Below are 22,533 nucleotides of genomic sequence, written 5' to 3'. Positions count from 1 at the left end.
AGTAGTGTGGATCTAATTATATCATACAAATAATTTTGTCCATTAAAGAAATGCAGTTGGGAAATAGACTAGCAAAAAGTATTTGATGCATATAATCAGTCTAATATCATTCTCAGTTGTTGAATGCGAGATTACATGCAAGATTCCCATTACAGCTTTATGACACCAATGATGATGATATGTTACTATAGGCCACCTAGATATATGATGACGCCTTCATTTTAAATATACAGCGTTCTCTCTTCTGAACATATCATACCTATTTAAGTTTTTATTTCTGTAGTGGGAGGTTTTTGTACAGTGTATCTGTGTTTCCTGTCACTGTGGGCTCCATGGCACAGTAGTACAGTGCAGAGTCTGATACTACAGCAGAGGAGATCTGCAGATCCACACGCTTGACACTCTTATGAACGTGAGCAGACAGACGAGGATCAGAATCAGCTGTTTGATTTTGTCCATATTCAGTCACTAAAACAAGGAACTGAGGCCATGAATTGGAATATTGGCGATACCACTGCAGATTTTCCGCAGACCCAGTGTAGCTGTAGTTACAGGAGAGTGTAACTGTTTGGTCCTCTTTAAAACTGACTGCAGAAGATAAAGAGGTGATGCTGTTCTGTGTGCTGTCACCTGAAAAAGATCTTCAGTTACTCACACAAACTGATACAATGCAGATTTATGATTTCTCCAACAGGTTCATATTGAAGGTAACAAAATATCTGTAACATCATATTTTAACAATACATATTTACATGTAAACATTTGTAATATATAAACATGTAAGTAAGTGATATATTGTAAATGGAACCAAGTCTTACCTGTGAGTACTGTTAAAAGCATAAATAAACAGAGAAACATTGTGTAATACTTTGCCGTCTGTCTTAGAAGTAACTTAGAAGTCTCACATTGACATTCTTTCTGTACATCATACTTCAGCTCCTCCTCCTTTTCCTTTAAGTAACCAATGAGAGAGCAGGAAGTCCAGTAGCAAACCTAAATTATCTGTACCATCCACATGTAGACTCTGGTTTGTTTAGTCTATTTCTGCTTATTTGAAATTCAAAGTTTAGATTTTTTTGTTCATTAGAGTTTAGATTACTGGGGACATTTGATTACAGTTAGGAATATCAGATAACCCACATAATAACTCAAAAATCTGATATTATCAGTATTTAATTTAGAATGATAAAAGTATGCTAATTGCCCAAAAGCAAATAACAGCTAAAACAATCAATGTATCTCTCTATTGCACATCTGATAATAATTTGCAGTTGTATTCAATCCTGTTTCTGATATTTATATTCATGCCTTTTTACTGATATTAAAGCAGAAACCTCCAGATATACATTCTTGTAGAATATGGAACTTCATGTATAATATAGAACGGCAATATTAACAATATCACTATAGACTGTTCATTCACAGAGTATAGTCTTAATTAAGTAAAAAAAAACATGGTTGAGGAATCAATTTAACTTTCTCAAAAATGTCTCCCTGAGACTTTGAGGATGACATATTAAATATACATAATAACAATATGAAGATAATAAATAATACGTCATGATTAGTCCCTCCCTGCTTTTCCCTGTCTTGTGTATTTTAGTTCCATGCCATAGTTTCGTTTTCTCCGCCCCTCGTTTGATTTTCCACACCTGTCCCTCATTTCTAGTCTTGTTGAGTTTATGTATTTAAACCCTGTCTTGTGCCTTTGCTCTTGGTGGTTCATTATGTTTCTTTGAATCTGATCTGCGCATTTATGTTTATTTGCTGGTTGCGCTTGTGTTAGGTTCATTGTCTTTGGTTTAATGTCTCGATAATTGAAAGCTCATCTCTTTCAAAGCCTTCGTTTGTTAGCCTCTTTTGTTATCCTAGCCTTTGTTTCCTAGCTTCTGTTATATCTTGTTTTCTCTGTTTGCCTCTGTGTGTTTTGTTCGTTTGATTATGTATCCTTGTCCACTCTGTATAGGCTCTGTGACCCTGGACTGCCCTAATGACTCTGATTTTGGATTTGCCCATAATAAATCTCGCTCTTCTCCGCATATACGTCTGCCTCCTTACTGCTCACCATTACAACAACAATTGACATTGATGTAACAACAGGCTGGCCTATCAACAAACACCAGAATGAAGTAATTTTTGCAGGTGTTACCATTTACTTGTAATGGGCTTTCTTGTGTGTAACCAGCTGTGGTTTGATGTACAAATACAAAGGAGATTGTCTAGTATTGCATCACTGGGCCCCTACTCTAAGAGTACAGTAGTAAAGAGCTGAATGAGCCAAAGTTGGTTTTGTAACAGTGAGTTCAGTGGAGGTTCTGGTAGTTGCCGGCTGGAACCGAGCATGTGGAGAATACAACTCCTGACTCCATGACAGAGTGCTCTATGTCTGCCAAAATGGCTCAGCTATACAGCGTATAATTAATTTGTTCAAGTCCTCTATGGAAATGTGCAAATGTCAAAGTTTCACAGCTTGGGGAAGGCATCCAAATCTCAGTTGTGTACCTACACTAGTTTATTCTACTAAAACTTTCTTTGTGTGGGAGGTTTTTGTACAGTGGAGTTGGGTTTCCTGTCACTGTGGGCACCAGGGCACAGTAGTACAGTGCAGAATCTGATACTGCAGCAGAGGATATCAACAGATCCACTTGTTTCAGATTTTTATCAACACTGGCAGATAGACGCGGTGGGAGAGGTTCACTTTTAGTTCCACTTGGTAAGATATAAAGGAGGAATTCTGGTCTGGATTGTGGATACTGCCGGCACCAGTGGAGATTCTGTACAGTACCATTGAACTCTTTGTAGCTGCAGGAGGGAGTAACATTATCACTCTGAAACACAGCTTCTTTGAGGGAAAGTGGATCTATTGGCTCTACCATAGAATCACCTGTCATAGAGAAGAGACCATAAAGATAACAGGTTTAGTTCATGCCATAGTTACATAAGTCTGACTATCACGATGCTCTTTTAAAACAACACAGAATTTAACTCATATTCTACACTTACACTGATGAAATTAGTATAATTTAAACAATTTAGTCTAAACTCACCCTGTGAAAGCCAAACACACAGGAGTGTAATGGTGAACATGATGAGTGGTCTTGTCAGAGTGATAATCTGAGATATTTCTTTACTCTTACATCCTTTTATCTCTATAAAGCTTTATGACGCTCCTCCCCACAGCTGTGCGTTAAAAGAGGTCAGTGCCTAAGGCTTAAGTTCAAAGCAATAACTCTGCTAGTCCTGAGGCCTAAATCAGGGAAATGGACACAATAGATCGTGACATGCACTCGCATTTTCACGCTCTCTGTCTCTCTTTCTCAAAAAAACACAGACACATACACGTTCAAATCTGCTAGGCCCAATAAAGGGTCTGTTGAATGTTTGGTTTGTCCATTTTGGACTACTGTAAATAGTCCATGTGGTATCTGCTGGAAGACAACATGCTCCATATGTAGATATTAAGAACTCATTCAAAGAAAAACAATTATTCATACTTACAGGTGTTTATACAATAATGAAAACTTGTTTTGTATATTTCATTCCTGGTTATAAATCCCCCTAAATCTTACACACTGTTCTTTCACTATATATATATATATATATATATATATATATATATATATATATATATATATATATATATATATATATAGATATAGATATAGATATTGTTTTTTTTATTATTCCTTAGTGAACAGCGTTATGCTTCTCCTGATGTCTTCTGCTGGTAACTTCACTCACACCAATTTATTTCAAATAATAAGCATGTCATACAAAAATATGTTTGTTCAAAGATCTTTTTATGATGTTTAACCACTATACCACCCCAACCCTTTTTTCCAGGTGTAACTAACAAGCATTGTGGTTTAGCTGCTTCTCGGGTTCAAAGCAAATATTGTGTATTAGTTTTTGTAAAGGCTCTCAGAGACTTTATATCACTGGGTGCGTAGAGCACAATAGTAGAGAGCTGTGTCTGCCAGAGTTAGTCCACTAATAGTGAGCTGAGTGGATGTGTAAGAGGTAGCTGATGAAAACCGTGGGTCTGATCTGTCCTCAGCAAGTGTACTTGACCGAGCAGGTTTACGCAGTAAATACTGTGTTTTTTTGTTAGGATACTGTCTGTACCAGTAAAGAAGAACATATTGATTAGTTGAATCATATGAACATTCCAGTGTAACAGATCGTCCCTCTTTGTGAAAAACCTCAGTATTCTGCTTCTGGTTTGGTCCGATTTGATCAGCGCAAAACACACCTGTTAGAAAATGCAATAAACATAATTTAATTTTGAATCTGTGGTTCTCAAACAAATTATTCAACCAAATCAATAGCCAGTACCTGATGCCATAATGTAAATCAAGAAGAATTGTGTCTCCATTGTGAATATGATCAAACTGAATCAGCAGTGGGTGTATTGTTGATCTAATGTGGATTATAAATGACATTGCACCAGCATCAATATTACAGTGTGATTTATAAACACTGGGTGTGTCCCAACATTAGCGATGAGAACAGAGTTGCAATGTACTTTGCAATAAGTACATTGCAACTCTGTTCTTTAGGTTTAAAATGGGGATGGGGATTAAATGGGGATGATTTGTAGATCAAGCATAGGCTACTTCCTATTTTAGTGAAATGCCTGGATACATGGTACTTACAGTTGTTCAGTGAAAGGCTAACCTTACATCAGTGTGCATTCAAAACATTCATATGAACTGCTCTGCACCAGGAATTTGACCTTTCGAATTAAATGCTGTTTTAATGGATAAGAGTTTGGTGTGAGAGATCACTTTTAATTCTTAGTAGTTTAGACATAGGATAAAATAATTTGAATATAGCAAACTATTAGATATTTTAAGGAATTTACAGCTGCTATAAAAGTAATTCATTTTAAAAGGACAAAGTTCTTATTGCTGCATCATTAGTGCATCTGTTGCTTGTCACATACATGTAAAGTGCTCAGATCCTTTACTTCAGCTACTAATGTTCTTCACCTGAGTACATGAACACAACTGTGTACAGCAAATCATTGGAGTACAACTGAAAGAACTGATCTCATCATGTTCACCACACTTTGAACTGACATTGTTATTTGTCTGGCATAAGAATGATATTAAAAGAAACATCCGTTTGAAATATAAAAACCCAAGAGTATATCATGGTCTTTACCTCAAATCAAAAGGTCAGTTGTGTGTACAGGCTCATAGCCCACATCAAACCTTGCATCTACCATGACCATGTGGACTCTATCACTCAAGATACCATGGGGGACCAGTACAAACCCAACATGAGTATGTAACTAATAGACAACAAACCCGCTGACTAGTCACAGCTGTCAGTCCTAACTGATAGGAATCAGCCCCCTGTTGCAACATCTTCTGAACAACCTGTAAAATAAAAATGAGAATGCAAAAATACACACAAAAGACTCAATATGGCAGTGGCCATAAAATCCATATGTTATGGCTTTCAGTAAATGAAACTTTTGTGATTGTAACTCCAATTATTCTTGAATCAAGGCACTAGGAGGTAAAGACACATGAGGTCAGGTGTAAAAGTTTGCAAAATGAAATCTTTATTGCAGTAACATATATTTACCCAACACTTAAGGGTCTTGCTCAGGGGCCCAAGAGTGGCAACTTAATAGTTTTGGGCTTGAACCAGCAACCAACCGATTAACAGGCAAGTACTTTAACCACTGAGCCTCCTGCCACCAGCGTGCATAAAAACATCTTAAGTGTCTGGTGATTCAGTGCAGTGTGTGTGGTGTTTAAATGGTGCATCTTCCATGCAGGATGTAACAATTAAGACCAATAAAAGTGAAATAACTCATGAAACTGAATCTTAACTATTCAAACACTGAATTAATTGAAAAAATTGGTTAAGAATATTTTCATGTAATATATGTAAAATGTCAGGTAACATTAAAGTTTTGGTGAGACTATTGTTGTTTAACTCAGTCAGAGGTTTTTGTACAGATTACTTTAGTTTCTTGTCACTGTGGGCTGCAGGGCACAGTAATATAGAGCATATATACACATATATCTATACAGTAGATTAAATAATCCCCAAGTACAGGACACATGCCTGCTGTTCCAGTGTTTTCTGTATTTGTGCTTTGCAGTCCTCACTGTCTTATTGAGTTTATACTTCATCCATTTGTATGCACTGAGGTCACTACACCTGCATGTCTTTCGACATGGTTCTTTAACAAAGGAGAAGCTACTCACTGCATCTGTTAGGGTTAAATAACTTGTTGCCAGCTGAAACATAATCACCCATGCAGTAATTATCCAATGGGAGTCTCTAACCTGTTTGCTTAGTTAAATGCAAGTGGTGACCTTTTTTTTTTTGGCCAGGCAATGTATAAACTATATGGACAAAAGTATTGGGACACCTACACATTACAGCTACACCCACTTTTATGACATCCCATTCTAAACTAATATATATATATATATATATATATATATATATATATATATATATATATATATATATATATATATATATATATATATATATATATATATATATATGCATGCCCATAGAATGTATACTTTCTTTTTGTTAAAATAAATAAAATATCTGAATACAATACTTGTGGTATCTGTAAGTTTTTAGTTCTATTATGTATCATTATTATTTAGTATGTATTATGTATTTAGTTTTATTGATATTTGAGAAACACAATTTTGTTTTTAAAGAAATCCTTCAATGGCTGTAAATTTCTTCTTGCATTAAAGCAAACCAAGAAATGTATTCACATCTCCACAGGCATTCACAATGAAGTTTATTCACATAGGTTTTTGTACAGTGTAGCTGGGTTTCCTGTCACTGTGGGCTGCAGGGCACAGTAGTACAGTGCAGAGTCTGATACTGCAGCAGAGGAGATTTTCAGATCCACACAATTTTTGTCCTCATTTACTACTGCAGACATTCCTGGTACTGGGGGTTCAGCTTTTTGTTCAAATTTAGCTTCATCAACCAAGTATAGAAACTGTGGTCTGGATTTGGAATACTGACGATACCACAGCAGAGAATCAGTTGCAGCAGATCCATTGTACAGGCAGGAGAGGGTAACAGGATTTCCTTGTAGGACGTTTACAGTAGAAGACACTGGTCCTATTCCCTCTCCAGAACTATAACCTGCTGAAGAGAGTCAAAGACAAGAGGGCTGTATTTTAGGGTTAGTTTGGTTTAGTAAGTGAATACCCTTCTGTATTATTTGAAACCTTCCCCAGTTTTTATGTTGATGTTATATGTTGATCTAATGCAGAATGTCCAGTAATCATGTGCATCTTACCTAAAATGAGAAACAGAACCCATTGTCCACCAATATATGCCATGACTGATTTGCAGGTTCAGTTTCTGCTACAGTTTCTTCTTTTCTTCAGCTTCCCTTAGACCGACCCAGTGTCACATCACCTGCAGTTTCTAGATGAACTCTGCCCTCTTCTGGAGGGTTTACAGAATTAATCTGTATCACGAGCAAACACTGACAAAGACTGGTCTGTATCATTATCTTCACACAGCACAGAACAGTAATTATAGTATCAACTAATTCCACCACAAACAATTGAACACTGAACTGGTAATTAGGAAATCATGAAAACACATAGAAGCTCTGCATATGTGCTAAAATACTGTTGAATACAAATGTGTCAGTCTGTCTCAGCAGAGGTGTTGAAATGATTACAGAATGAAAAATAGGTTTATATGACATTTGATACAAAATTGCAGCAGACAGTGCAAGTATGATAAATACAGACAACATGGCAGCACATGCTATAAACTGAACATAATGTTATTAATAAAATATACACATATCTATACAGTAGATTAAACAATCCCTAAGTACAGGACACATGCCTGCTGTTCCAGTGTTTTCTGTATTTATGTTTATCAGTCCTCACTGGCTTATTGAGTGTATAGTTGGTCTTTTTGTATCCACTGAGGTCACCACTCCTGCATCTCTCTTCTTTGGCTGTATCTGGTTTCCTGAACTCACTGGAGAACCATGGTTTGTAATTCAGATTAATCTGAATATACACATTATCTTCTAGAGATTCTGCAGTGTTTGGTTGATTTGTATGTATATGCGATGTACACTATAGTTGAACCATGTGTAGCGGTTTTAACACTTTAATAAATCACAGTTGATATGGTTCATTGGAGCACCACCCTGATTAACAAGGAAATGCCCTGTTTTTAACTAATTTATTAATGATTAATCATTCTTAACTCATGAAAGTTACCATTTCGATAACGTGACTATTTTTTGTCTACCAAAAACTAAAGCATATGGTCAGGATGTGAATATGGCCCTCATTCACACTCAAAATATATGATATTCATCACTAAAGTAACTTCATGATGCCTGAAAACTTGATACATGTTCTAAAATAAATAATAAACTAAAAATTAATTGTTCTTGGATGCTATAAACAAACAGTTCAGTCAAAAAGGCTGATTGACTGGGCCATGTTGGAAGCCATTCTCAATATTTGCAAACCTCACTGCCACAATAAATGGATTTTGGATTAATGCAGTCCTTCATTGAATAGACTAATCTTTGTTTGTCACTTTATGGCCCCTCCCTCTCCTGAAACATCTTCGTGTGTTCATCTGTTGCCAGGTCCTCTCATGTCGTCCACCTGTTCTGAATTATGTGTAATTGTTTTGTGTGTATATATGTCTCCTGTGTTGTAGTATGCGTTGCTGGTGTTTGAAATATATATAAGTCGAGCGTGTTGTGTTAAACGTATCGCTGGTGTGTAAACAATAAATGTCTGTTTGATAAATGTCTGTTGTGCCTCTTCCCCACATCCTATTTGCCTCAAAGCGTCACCTTGTTGTTGTGTTGCTTGGCAAAAAAGGCTTGTTATCAGACTACATTGCCTGGTGCAATAATGGTTTATTGTGAATATTGTTAATAATAAATTAGATCATTTATTGAGGACTGGTGTATTTTGTCAAATGGTTTTGGTGGTTATCTACATTCATTATCTACTATCTTCTCTGTCTCTCTTTCTCAAGCACACACACACACGCACACACACACACATAGGTTCAAATCTGCTAGGCCCAATAGAGGGCCTGGGCCTAAATTTAATTACTTGGATCTTAAATAATTATAGGACAAATAGTGATGATTAAGAAGATTAAGCAGTGATGATTAATATTAATACACAATTAGCTTTTTTTTTCCAAGAAAGGGAAATATCAAATATAAATATGAAAAGAGGCCCAGGGCCTAAGGCTTAAGTTCTATGCAATAACTCTGCTAGTCCTGAGGCCTAAATCAGGAAAACAGATACAGTAGAACATTATATGCACTCATGCTCACTCACTCACTCCCACTCACTCACTCACTCACTCTCTCTCTCTCTCTCTCTCTCTCTCTCTCTCTCTCTCTCTCTCTCTCTCTCTCTCTCTCTCTCTCTCTCTCTCTCTCTCTCTCTCTCTCTCTCTCTCACACACACACACACACCCCACAACAGCACACTCACATAGGCTCAAATCTGCTATGCCCAATATAGGGCCTGGGCCTAAATTTAATTATAAATAATGACAAGAGAAAAGTGATGATCAAACAGATATTAATACACTATGAGGTTTGTTTTCAAGAAAGGGGGAGTTGATAAGAGATGAGAAGGTAAGAAAGAGGACCATGATTGGAGGAATGACACTTCCTCCAGATAATAAAATAAGAGAAAATCATCACTGGAGGATAGAACTCCCTGAGGGGGGAGAAAAGAAGGAATAAAGAAGAATTCTAACTTAAGGATTAAGTTGTTCTTGTGGCTCCATTGTTGTATACAAATGGTGTCTGTGAAGTTCATCTGTTTTTCTCTACCATCCTGGCTGACTCTCATTGCCTGCTGAGTTGGATTTAATTTTTTGCATTCTTCACCTCACTAGTGCACCAACTGTAAACTAGTTTGATTAAAAATCTTACAATGCTGGTAGCAATTAGATATTTTTCACACTAGCAAGACTACAATTTTTCAAAAACCTGAGGATATGACATTGACATTTGGAAAATGGGTAATTGTGTTGGCAGATATGCCCATGAAGATGTTCTTGCTAAAGCTGCCAAACAAAAAATTGTATTTAGATTGCTTTGTTAATTACCTGTCCATCAGAAAACAGGCAACTAAATATTATCTTTCATATTTCAAAATTGGGGTTTTAATCTTCTCACAATACAAAGTTTAACTACCACATCTTCCATCCAAGCAATGACTTCAACATAAAAGTGCTAGAAGCATTCTCTAGTGTGAATGTTTGGTTTGCTCATTCTGGACTAGTGTAAAAAAATGTAGCCAACAGCAACTTCTCTGTGGGAGGATAGAGGAGTACCATTGTACACAAAACCAGGAAGTAATCACAATATTTAAATAATCCTCACCAAAATGATTAAATTGGTATGATTTGTGGACTGAACATAGGCTACTTCCTATTTTAAGCAAATACCAAGGTACATGGTACTTGCAACTTACTCAGATTAAACCTCACCCCAGTGTGCATTCAAAACATTCATATAAACTGCTCTGCACCTGCAAGTGACCTTCTGAATCAAATGCTGATTTAACGGAGAAGAGTTTGGTGTGAGAGATCACACACAAACACACAAACAAACAAACAAACACACACATACATTAAATTGGTGTGTGGAGAGGGGAGGACTGGAACACAGAGAGGTTATGAAATCCACTCACTGTGGGAAACCTCCCGATAGACATCCATATAGAAACTCCAGATACACATCCATATAGATACTCCAGATACACATTCATGTATATACTCCAGATACACATCCATCACATCCATACATAGCACTGGGATATTAACAACACCACTGTACTGTAGACTGTTCCTGCAAATATAGTTTAGTTAAGAAAACAAACAAACAAAAAAAAAATTGGCATCACTCTATTAAATACATTGTCATTGGCTGAATGATGATATAGCAGTAACAATACTGAATATCAATATGAAGATAATCAATAACATTTCGCATGGAACTTAAGAATGAGAGTGAGTTGGGAACTATCAAAATCCTGACCTATCAATGAACACTAGAATTAAGTAGTTTTTTTGTGTTACCACATGCTTGTAATGGGTTTCCTTGTTTGTAACCAGCTGTGGTTTGATGTACAAATACAAAGGAGATTGTGTAGTATTGTTTTCTACAGCCTCTCAGAAACTTTGCATCACTGGGCCCCTACTCTAAGAGCACAGTAGTAAAGAGCTGAATCTGCCAAAGTTTTGTTTTGTAATGGTGGAGGTTCTGGTTGTTGTTGACTGGAACCGAGCAGGTGGGGCAGACCCAGATCCACTCCATAACCGAGCACCTTTCCGCACTAAAAACTGAGATGCTTGGTGAGGATGTTTTCTGTACCAGTAAAGATAAACATATTCACTGCTTGGTTCATATGAACAGCTGAGTTTTACAGACTCTTCCTATGCAATATTCAAGATTTCTTCTTTTGGTCCAATTTGGTCTTCACAAAATATACCTGTAAATGAAATTTAAAAGATCATATTTTACAGTTCTAACAATTTTCCTTCAATAGATTATATGATTATGTGTTTATGAGTATTTCCTCTTGAACCTTCACATACCTGATACTAAGGTGAGGATGAGGAGTGCTCTCTCCATGATGAATAAAGACCCTCCTGTTTTTCTACTTTGTGTTTTTATGAGGCTCTCTGCAGGGGAAACTGTTATGACCGATGAAATGTATTCATGTAAGGAACTGTTTTTATGATATCGCTTCCTGCAATCACAATGTGCTCTGAAGCAAAGTAATATTTTGTAACACAAAGAGCCTTATTGCCTTTGGACCTTGTATTTGCATATTTACCTTCTATGTGTGTTTGTCCCTGTCACTACCTTCCTGTGTGTGTGTGTGTTTATATAAACTATATGGACAAAAGTATTGGGACACCTACACATTACAGCTACAGCCACTTTTATGACATCCCATTCTAAATCCAGACAATAAAATGAAGTCACTGCTTTGCAGCTGTAATAGCATCCACTCTTCTGGGAAGGCTTTCTACAAGATTTTGTAATGTGTCCATGGAAACCTTTGCCCATTTATTCACAAGTATTTAGAGAGTAGTATTTGATTAATTTTACTGTCAACTTTTTAAATGAATGGAGCACATGTGAAAATATGTAATATACTGTAATAACAGTATGTAATATAAAACTGGGACAGATTTGGAAGCTGTTTAATAATGTTGTTGGTATTCATTAAAATAATTTTGCAGAGCAATGGATATTATTTTTAGGCTACTACAATTTTCAACTGTCAGGTGATGAAGCACAAGTGCAGCTAGTAATGTGTGTGTGTGTGTGTGTGTGTGTGTGTGTGTGTGTGTACAAGAATCCTTATTAATGCTTCTTACAAATTAAGTAACAATATACTTTAGTTGCTCTTCATCACAAAAGAAAACTAATGTCATTGCATTTTAACAAGAATGTGGGCAGTGAAGTGTGAGCATCAAATATATTTTCGTTGTTTTAGAATAAAAATAAATTAATTAATCTCACCCCCATTCTCTTTTTGGTGCTTTCTGATACATGATTTAAAAATTCATTTTTTGTCAATATTAGACATGCAGAAACTTACAGAGTGCTGCCACCTTTTGACAGGTGGCTTACTTACAATTTAAAAGAATAACACATTTTCAGGCAATAAACACATATAGATGCAAGCTCATAGAATGTATATTATTTTTGTTAAAATAAATATCAGGAAAACTTTATTTGTGCTATCAGTAAGTTTACCCTTTTTAGTTCTATTATGTTTTATTATTTAGTATGTATTAGGTGATTAGTATGATTGAAATTTGACAAACACAAGTGTCTTGTTTTTTTTTTTGAAAATCCTTATTCTCCCTCATTCAATGGCTTTAAATTTCCTCTTGCATTAAAACAAACCAAGAAATGTATTCACATCTCCACATGCATCCACAATGAAATATATTCAAACAGGTTTTTGTACAGTGAATGATGTTTTCCTGTCACTGTGGGCCGTAGGGCACAGTAGTACAGTGCAGAGTCTGATACTGCAGCAGAGGAGATTTTCAAATCCAAACGCTTGACACTCTTATAAATGTGAGCAGACAAACGAGGATCAGAATCAGCTGTTTGATTTTGTCCATATTCAGTCACTAAAACAATGAACTGAGGCCATGATTTGGAATATTGGCGATACCACAGCAGATTATTCGCAGACTGAGTGAAGCTGTAGTTACAGGAGAGTGCAACTGTTTGGTCCTCTTTAAAACTGACTGCAGTAGATAAAGAGGTGATGCTGTCCTGTGTGCTGTCTCCTGAAAAAGATCTTCAGTTAGTCACAAACTGATCCAGTGCAGATTAATGATTACTCCAACAGGTTGTTACTGAAGGTAGTAACATAATATTTAACAATACATAATATTTACAACATGTAAACAAATGTAACATGTTAACATGTAAATAAGGACAATATGTTAAATGGAAGCAAAGTCTTACCTGTGAGTACTGTTAAATGTATAAATAAACATAGAAACATTGTGTTGTATTTTGCCCTCTGTCTTAGAAGTAACTTAGAAGTCTCGCATTGGCATTCTTTCTGTACATCATACTTCAGTTCCTCCTCCTTTTCCGGTTAGTAACCAATGAGAGAGCAGGAAGCCCAGAATAAAAGCCCAATTATCTAGATCATCCACATGACTCTGTAGAGTCTGTTTAGTTTGTTTGTTTAGTGTATTTCTGATCAAAAGTTTAGATTTTTTTGTCAAGTAGAGTTAGACTCTTGGGGACTCCAGCAGGTGCCAGTTAATTCTTTGTTTCCTGTGTTTAATGATATGATGGATTTCATAGTACCATTTGAATGATGTAGATCATTTGTTTGTTGCTTTCTGTAGTGGCTCAAACAACAGACTCATACAGTGCACTATGCACTTTCAAAGTGAATTCTCATGTATCACTACCTGTTTTTAATTTCTGTTATGCAGTCTTTAAGTCTTTTTGGTGGCTCCTGTGTTAAACTGGATCACAGAAAAGCCTAATCACAAACAGGCTTTGTAACTTTATAGTTGTTTATGCTGTAAACATTACATTTATAGAACATTTCTTACTTGCAGGTTATCTTCCCTTTAGTCCAAAATAATTTGTTTTATAATGTTCTTTTTCCATCAACAAAGTTATCAGAATTGTGTGAACCCCTTTAAGGTTTACCTTTCTATTAAGCAGAACTGATATTATTTAAATTATTTCCACCATGTTTTAAAATATGTAATTCCTCTCCTGTTGCATTCATACAAGCCAATTGTGATGACCCAAGTGCCGCAGGGCAAGGAGTAGGATGCAGAGACCTCTCTCGACGCAGACAGACATGTATTAATGTAATAATCAAACGATGAACAATAAACATTAACAGCACTCACATGTAACAGTCCAGTGCAGCATGAACATGGGCACAGGCAACGAACATGAACAGCTACCCTGTACCATCTACACAAACAATGACCAACAACAAATTACACACATACAGGGGTTTAAATACATACATAAAACAACAAACCAAGTGCAAAAACAGAAATGAACCATCAACAGTGAACTCCCACTGCAGATGGCAGGCTGTACCATGTGATCAGTGGGAATGGGCGCATACCGTCTTTCCATCCCATTTTGTGACTGTGTGCTCAAACCTAAATATTTTGCAGGAACAGGGTTAGTGTTTGGGCCACAAAGTTGAAAGCAGCATTATGGTTGCTGACATGACCATTTGTTTACAGTATTAATCCTTAAACTGGATTAGGGTTGGATGGAGAGAGAGAGAGAGAGAGAGAGAGAGAGAGAGAGAAAATGACCGTAAGTCTCCCTGCAGCTTCTAAATAAGGTTATAAATTAGTATTTAATATGTTGTTTATTTTCCATTTTCATTTGAGTGAGTTTTGTTATTATTTTGCTATCACTTTGTTTTGTTAAACTATTTGAAATCGAGTATGGCATCAAAGAGAATGAGAGCAGATGCCACCTGGAGGAAGGAGGTATCAAGTGCTATTCCAGTCCTCTGCCTAAAGGGACCAGCCAGCTGAGAGTGAGCTGGTTGGCTGGGGTAGAGGGTGAGGAGAGCAGAGTAAAGAGGCTTGGCAATGGAGTCTGGTTTTTCCTAGTGAGGGAGAGATCACGGCAATGGCAGAGACAACATGAGTCTGGTTATAAGGTTACAATGGCAAAGGTGTTTGTGTGCCACACTCCATACAGATGTTACTGCATTAGAACTGGACAGCAGCTCTCACTGTGATGCACTCGTATCTGTGAGCAGTAAATATGTATCAAATGTACAGCAGCAAGGTAAATGTTTCTGGTACAGTGGGAGGTAAATGTACATCTATGTTCCATCTCTTAAGACAATGTGTCAACATTATTTCATCTATTCGTCCAAATCTCATCTGCGTACCTGCACTAGTTTATTCTGCTAAAGCTCTCTTTGTGTGGGAAGAGGTTTTTGTGGACTGTATCTGGATTCCCTTTCACTGTGGGCTCCATGGACCTGTAGTACAGTGCAGAGTCCGATACTGCAGCAGAGGAGATCTTAAGATGTAAATTTCTTTTGCTGTTTTCAATTACACCCAATAATCAAGGAAGATGAGAGGCCGCACTATAAATAAGTGGAGAAATTAAAACTATAAACGCTGGTCTAGATCTGGGATACAGGCGATACCAGTCCAGAGCATTATTTGTTTCACTGTATTTGCAGGTAAAATAACCATCCCTCTCTGAGACATGCTTTTCTGCTGAGTCTCTGCTGAGATATCTCCTGGGAAAAGATTTTAAAAATTCAATAAAATATTTTGGAATTTGCAGTATTCAACATACATGTTCATTGAGATAAATAAATATTCAACATAAATTGACAAATTACTTAATTATTAAAACTTGCACTCAAGATGAACTCACCTAAAAGGAGTGACACTATGAGAGAAGTTACAGAGCCGTATGATGATGGTGAGTGAAAAGTCAAAGCTGAATGGGATTCGTGAAGTTTTCTACTGAGGTACAGAGCTCTACCCTTACACCACCTCACACTGCTCACCACAATGCGATTCTCTCAAGTCCCGACATGTTCGGCTTCTGTCACACTGAAAGACAGATCAGATGCTCGCAGATTGATCCATTGACATGTAAAGAGATGTACAGATGTGTGTGTGTGTGTGTGTGTGTGTGTGTGTGTGTATTGAGGTTGGAGAAATGCAGCTCAAGAGAATCACATGTCTAAGGACTTTTAATAAACATTCATTCTACATTCATTCCGTGGTGTTTGGATGTATTATGAACTGCACATTCAATGCTTTCACTAAATAAGTATTTTTTGATGAGTCCAATTAATCCTGAACCAGGACGACAGAGCATATCAGTACAACACTTCTGAAAAGTTTCTAAAATGAAGGCTTTACTGCAGCAATATTCCTGTTACCAGCTTCCATGAAAGTGTTGTAAGTGTCTTAGTATAAGTAGTAGCTCAGTGGTTAAGGTTCATGATTTGTAACTGGAAGGTTGTTTGTACAAGTCCCAGCACAACCAGGTTGCCCCTGAGCAAGACCCTTAACCCTTAATTGCTCAAGTTGCATTGGATAAAGGTCTCAGCTAAATGCCGTAAATGTATTGGGCTTCGGTGCTTGGTGGATTAAATGGTAGAGTTTCCATGCAAGATGTAATGATTCAAAGTAAAAAATATCTTGAAACAGAATCTTACATATTCAAATACTGTATGAATTGAATAAATTGGTTGAGAACCAAACTGAATGGGATTCGTGAAGTTTTTTACTGAGCTACAGAGCTCCACCCTTACACCACCTTGCATTGCTCATCACAATACGATTCTCTCAAGTCCTGACATGTTCGGCTTCTGTCATACTGAAAGACAGATCAGATGCTCACAGATTGATCCAGGCAAACAAATCTAAAAGGACAAATCCAATCCATAGTCGAGGGGCAGGCATGGGTAATACAACAGGAACAAACAGAAATATCCAAGAAAAGCAAAAATCCAAGATAGAGGAAGACACGAGCAATTGTCAAAACACAGAAGTCAGGAAAATAATGCTCGATATACATTAAGAACTACTTGGCAATACTTAAAGAGAAAAGGAGTATGAAGCGTATAAATAGGCTACATAAATGGGCAACAGGTGCAGGCACTAATATTCCCGGGGTTGAGCATCTCCATGGGGGATTCTGGGACATGTAGTTCATGGAGGTTCTGACAGGCTGCATGACAGTTTCACATGTTAGCAATACAATTTTTATGTTATGTGGTTTTAGAATACTGCCATAATCCTTTCTGACACACAAATAACAATTTCCTCTGCTTTTCTGCTTTTTGTTTTTCTGATGTACTTTGCTGTTGATTTTCTGGGTTTCTTCTTGCTCATTTTGTTCTTTTTTGTGTGTCCAGTATCATCTAGAGAAGGATGGGCTTTCCCGTTGAGTCTTGATCCCTCTCCAGATTTCCTCCTCACACTCTTAAGGAGTTTTTCCTGCTACAGCAGCCTTTGGCTTGTGTACTGCGGTCTTGGACACAAACATTTGTGAAGCTGATTTGTGAAAACTCCTGTTGTGAAAAACACTACATAAGTATATTTTGATTGATTGATGTGATTGATTGCATGTTAGGAACTACACTCCTTTTCAACAGTGCAACACACAGTACCACTACTATGCCAGTGCTACAGCTACTGAGAGTAGTCTGTGCCTCTAAAATAAAATAAAAGCGGTCCTGTGTGGTCTTGCGGTTAGAATAAAAGGTGGCTTGTAAATTGAGCACAGCATCACATTTACAAGATTTAAAAATCATAAAGTGGCCAGTGAGTGTGGGTGTAGGGTGGGTGTTTCTAATTAAGGTTAACACTCACCCTGCAATTTGTATTGGGTGACTGTATGTTTAGCAATCTAAAATGTGCAGAGAAGAGCGAGATTTATTATTTATTAGGGATAGATGATTAATTAAACAAACAAAACACACAAAGGCAAACAGGAGAAGCAGGCTATAAGAAAGGCTAAGAAACACACAAAGGCACGGAGTACAAAGAAACACAACCACTGGAATAAAAATGCAATGAACAGCAAAGACACCGGGAACACGACAGGGTTTAAATACATGAACTTAAAGTTGAAACGAGGGACATGTGTATGCAATGAAACGAGAGGCGGAGAAAACTAAACTATTCCATGGAACTAAAATAACACAAGACAGGGAAAACACGGAACACAGAAGCTGGGAGCGACCAATCATGATAATTTCTAACATAAACAATTAAGTATACTATGGTCCATTCCTAGCAATAGATCCCCTACATCTTACTCACTGTCCCTTTAACAATATAAAATAATTCTGTTTATAGTATTAACAGTCTAACTTTATTTGCAATATTTTTTTTCTTAATGAACAGTGTTATGCTTCCACTGTTGTCTTCTGCTGGCAACTTCACTGACACAATTTTGTTTCTTCTAAGAAGTGACTCATATAAAAACATGTCTCTTCGAACATCTTTTTGTCTTGTTTAATGACCAGAACCCCTTTTTCCAGGTGTTACTACATTCAGTAACATTGCTGTGGTTTAGATGCTCATCAATTTCAAAGCAAATATTAAGTGTATAAGTTTTTGTAAAGCCTCTCAGAGACTTTATATCACTGAGTGTGAAGAGCACAATAGTAGAGAGCTGTGTCTGCCAGAGTTAGTCCATTAATAGTGAGCTGAGTGGATGTGTCAGAGGTAACTGATGAAAAATGTTGGTCTGATGTATCCGCAGGATTCAGACTTGATCGAGCAGGTTTATACAGTAAATACTGTGGTGCTTTGTTAGGATGCTGTCTGTACCAGTAAAGATCAACATATCGACTCGTTGAATCATGTGAACATTCCAGTGTAACTGATTGTCCCTCTTTGTGAAAAACCTCAATATCCTGAACCTGGTTTGGTCCAATTTGATCAGCACAAAACACACCTGTAAGAACAATGTAAGAAAAAAACAGCCAATTAAAATATTTTAGAAACTGTCGATCTCTATAAAAAGTTCAACCAAATTCATAGCCAGTACCTGATACCATAATGTAAGTAATTAGGAAGAATCTTTCCATTGTGAATATGATCAAACTGAATCAGTAGTGTGTTGAAGCTGTTATTGCTCTAATGTTGATATGTGCTACTGTGAGTCTCTCTGCTCTGAGTGCAGTTATGAAAACTACAACAGGAACTTCCTGTCCTGGAAAACAGCTCTGCTGGGCATTCTGACAAATATTAAAACAATATTGAAATAGACTTTCAATTTTCATAGCTGACATTTCTACATTTATGTAAATGACACATTATCCAAAGATCAAACTAATGCAAAACCTGTTTTAAAGACAAATAGCATGACGTTTTGTCTGTTCATAGACTATTTATTATTAATAATCATATTAATCATAATAACATTATTAATCATTTAATTTGCTAATTTGTGTATAATAGAGTGTTTAGTACCAATTAGTTGTTAATGGGATAAACATTTATTGGGCTCCAGAAGAAAGAAAAGGAGGAGAAAATTGTATACTGTGATGGAGATGTGTGTGTGTGTGTGTGTGTGTGTGTGTGTGTGTGTGTGTGTGTGTGTGTGTGTGTGTGTGTGTGTGTGTGTAGGTATATTAAGGTTGGGGATATAAACGCAACAGTATCAAATATGTCAAGTTTGGAGATGTACAAGGATGAGGAGAGGAGGCATGATGAAAGAGATGAAAGAGGGCACGGGGGAGGCGTACCATGACAAAACACCTCTAGTGATAACAAAAAATCTGACTGAATCATTAGTATAAGATTATATTCTTGTAAAGCATGAAACAATAATGAATATTCCATATTAAGGGTGACACAGTCATATTTGTGTTTATGCACCTTATCTATTTTTATATTTATGCTTTTTTATTTTTAATTAAATTTAATTTTTAATGTTAACTACAAATTCATATTAACCAAAAACCTGATGTGTTTTACATTCATTCAGTAGTGTTTGGATGAATTCAGCACTCAATATGTAACCATTTTCATTTAAAGCAATATGCACTTTTAAAGTGCAAGCCTAATCACCAACAGGCTTACATGAGGTTGTTATTTTATCATTTATTTAGTATGTATTTATGTACTATGACAGTATGACCATGCCAAACTCAGCTTTTGCAGTTTGTCTGGAGGGAGTCTGAGTAGACAAACATGTTTTGATCATGGTATATTATTTTTCCTTTTATCAGAGGAGCCTTTTTGCCTCACCAGCACGGTGTCCAGATCCCCTGGTTTCTATCCACTCTGGTCACTATAGATCACAGAATAAATGCAGATACACAGCACTGATACACTGTGAAGGTTATTCTTAATCCTATCCTGCATGACTGTTAATACTGATAAAACATGTATGTTAAACCAATAGGCTTCATAATGGAACAGCTTTGCAGTCACTCAGAGTTTGTTAGTGGAATTCTAGGAAGAAGAATGATAAATTAAACCACAGGTCTGAGAACAGCACATTAGCTATGTAGCTCTGCTAGCAGATAGTATTACAGCTTAGGCACTGAGAAGAGAAATATATTCCTGAAAAAGAAATAGGAGGACTGTATGTCTGCTATGTTTATGTGCTATGATACACTATGACCATAAAAAAACTTTTTGCAGTTTTTCTGGAGGGTATTTCTGAATAAAAGCATGCTTTTTGAGCATGGTATATTGTTTTTGCTTTTATCAAAGAAACTTGTGTGCCTAATCATGGAGGGAATCATGGTGGCCATGAGCCCTGGTGGTGGAGGGTCTGAGCCCAGAACATAAATTCTGCCTTGTGCCTGTACATGATGTGTGGATACTCTGGGTCTCCTGGTAGTGGGGCTCTGATGTGTGGATACTCTTTAACTCTTGAACAGGTATAGTTTAATGATTCTGATATTACTCTACTGTAAATTAATTAGACACCATAACACTGAATTTGGATACATATACTGTATATAGGGTTAAAATCATCCATTTAAACTGAAATTATTTCATTGGTTTGAGCTAAGTGTAAAAATTATTTTTTTTCAAGTTTCTTGATTTTCAGTAGTGTCCTGCCTTATTGACACTAGTGTTTTTAGCCAGTGTGGTACAGTGTAGAAAATGATTCTGTGTAAAGTCTGCCCTCCTCTGGGAGACTGCTGTCATCACAGTGTGATGAAGGGGAATAATATTTTGTGTTGATGCTTCAGAGTGTTGCAGATGAACTGTGTTGCAGAGTGTTGCAGATGAAATGACTACTGTCATTATGTTAAAATGAATAGTGCATGTCTACCCATGATATCATAAAGATACATTGTCCTGAAAGCAATGTTAAATGGTTTTGTGTAATATAGTGACACAAAAGAGTCAAAATTTTAAAAACATTTTAACACCATTACCAATTCAACACCCAACAATGTTACTGACTCTGTTATTTTCAGCATTTTTTATTTAGATTATCTTAAAAATGTCATTAACGTCCCAACGTTTTTTTAAATTGTCATTTTTTAAAAAATTTTGTTTGGTTTTCATGTTTCTCTAAATTAAACAGATGTTTTATTAATTTGTTTTTTAGAATATATCACATTATGACACATTACAGTGACTATAAAACATTTCAGTCACATATTTTCAGATACATATTTAAATATATGATACCTATTTAAACTTATCTGTGTAGTAGGAGGTTTTTGTACAGTGTAGCTGTGTTTCCTGTCACTGTGGGCTGCAGGGCACAGTAATAAAGTGCAGAGTCTGATACTGCAGCAGAGGAGATCAGCAGATCCACACGGCTTTGGTCTTTATCAACCCTTACAGAAACACCAGGAAGATCAGACTCTTTTTTAGTTTCATGTTCGTAGATGAAAACTATAAAGTCTGGTCTTGATGTTGGATACTGGCGATACCACTGAAGAGCATCATTAGTACTCGTACTGTAACTGCAGGAGAGATTAACAGGATCACCCACTGACACATGCTTTACTGGGTCAAGTGGATTAATTTTCTGTGTTGAGATCTTCCCTAAAAAAAAGACAGGTTATGAAAATTAAATAATCAAAATCTTTTCAAAAGTGAAACATTCTATAGAAATTTGCATTCATATTAGAATAAAAAGATAATGCCAAATTGTTTCTTGATTTGTTATAATTATATAATTATAATTGACATATAAATAAACTCACTTGAAAGTGTCACTAGGAGAGAAAGTACAAAGAGTAGCATGATGATGGAGATGTGAACTGAGTGAAAGCCAAAGCTGAATAGGATTTATGTAGTTTTCTGCTAAGTTTCAGAGCTCCACCCTTACACCACCTCATACTGCTCATCACAATAAGTTTCCCGTGTGATCACACAGGAATATCAGTGAATCCACATCCTAACTCAGAAGTGTGATATAATCACCATTTAATTCATATCATTATGCCCCTAATGGGAACATAATGTTAAATATTCCACTGTAGTTAATCTATG

The 22,533-nt window shown here is 36.5% G+C and overlaps 1 gene segment (V, D, J or C); it reads right to left on the bottom strand.

Annotated features, from left to right (window-relative positions):
- Positions 1–14,993: 14,993 nt before the first annotated feature.
- LOC113568735 lies at positions 14,994–22,293 on the bottom strand. The segment is given in 3 exon segments: positions 14,994–15,176; positions 21,791–22,083; positions 22,245–22,293. Coding segments are annotated over 3 exon segments (516 nt in total).
- Positions 22,294–22,533: the final 240 nt, after the last annotated feature.

Source organism: Electrophorus electricus, chromosome 18 (genome assembly GCF_013358815.1).
Source record: "Electrophorus electricus isolate fEleEle1 chromosome 18, fEleEle1.pri, whole genome shotgun sequence".
In the NCBI taxonomy this organism is placed as follows: Eukaryota; Metazoa; Chordata; class Actinopteri; order Gymnotiformes; family Gymnotidae; genus Electrophorus; species Electrophorus electricus.
The sequence above is the reverse complement of the archived record's forward strand: the minus strand, read 5'-3'. Positions and strand labels throughout refer to the sequence as shown.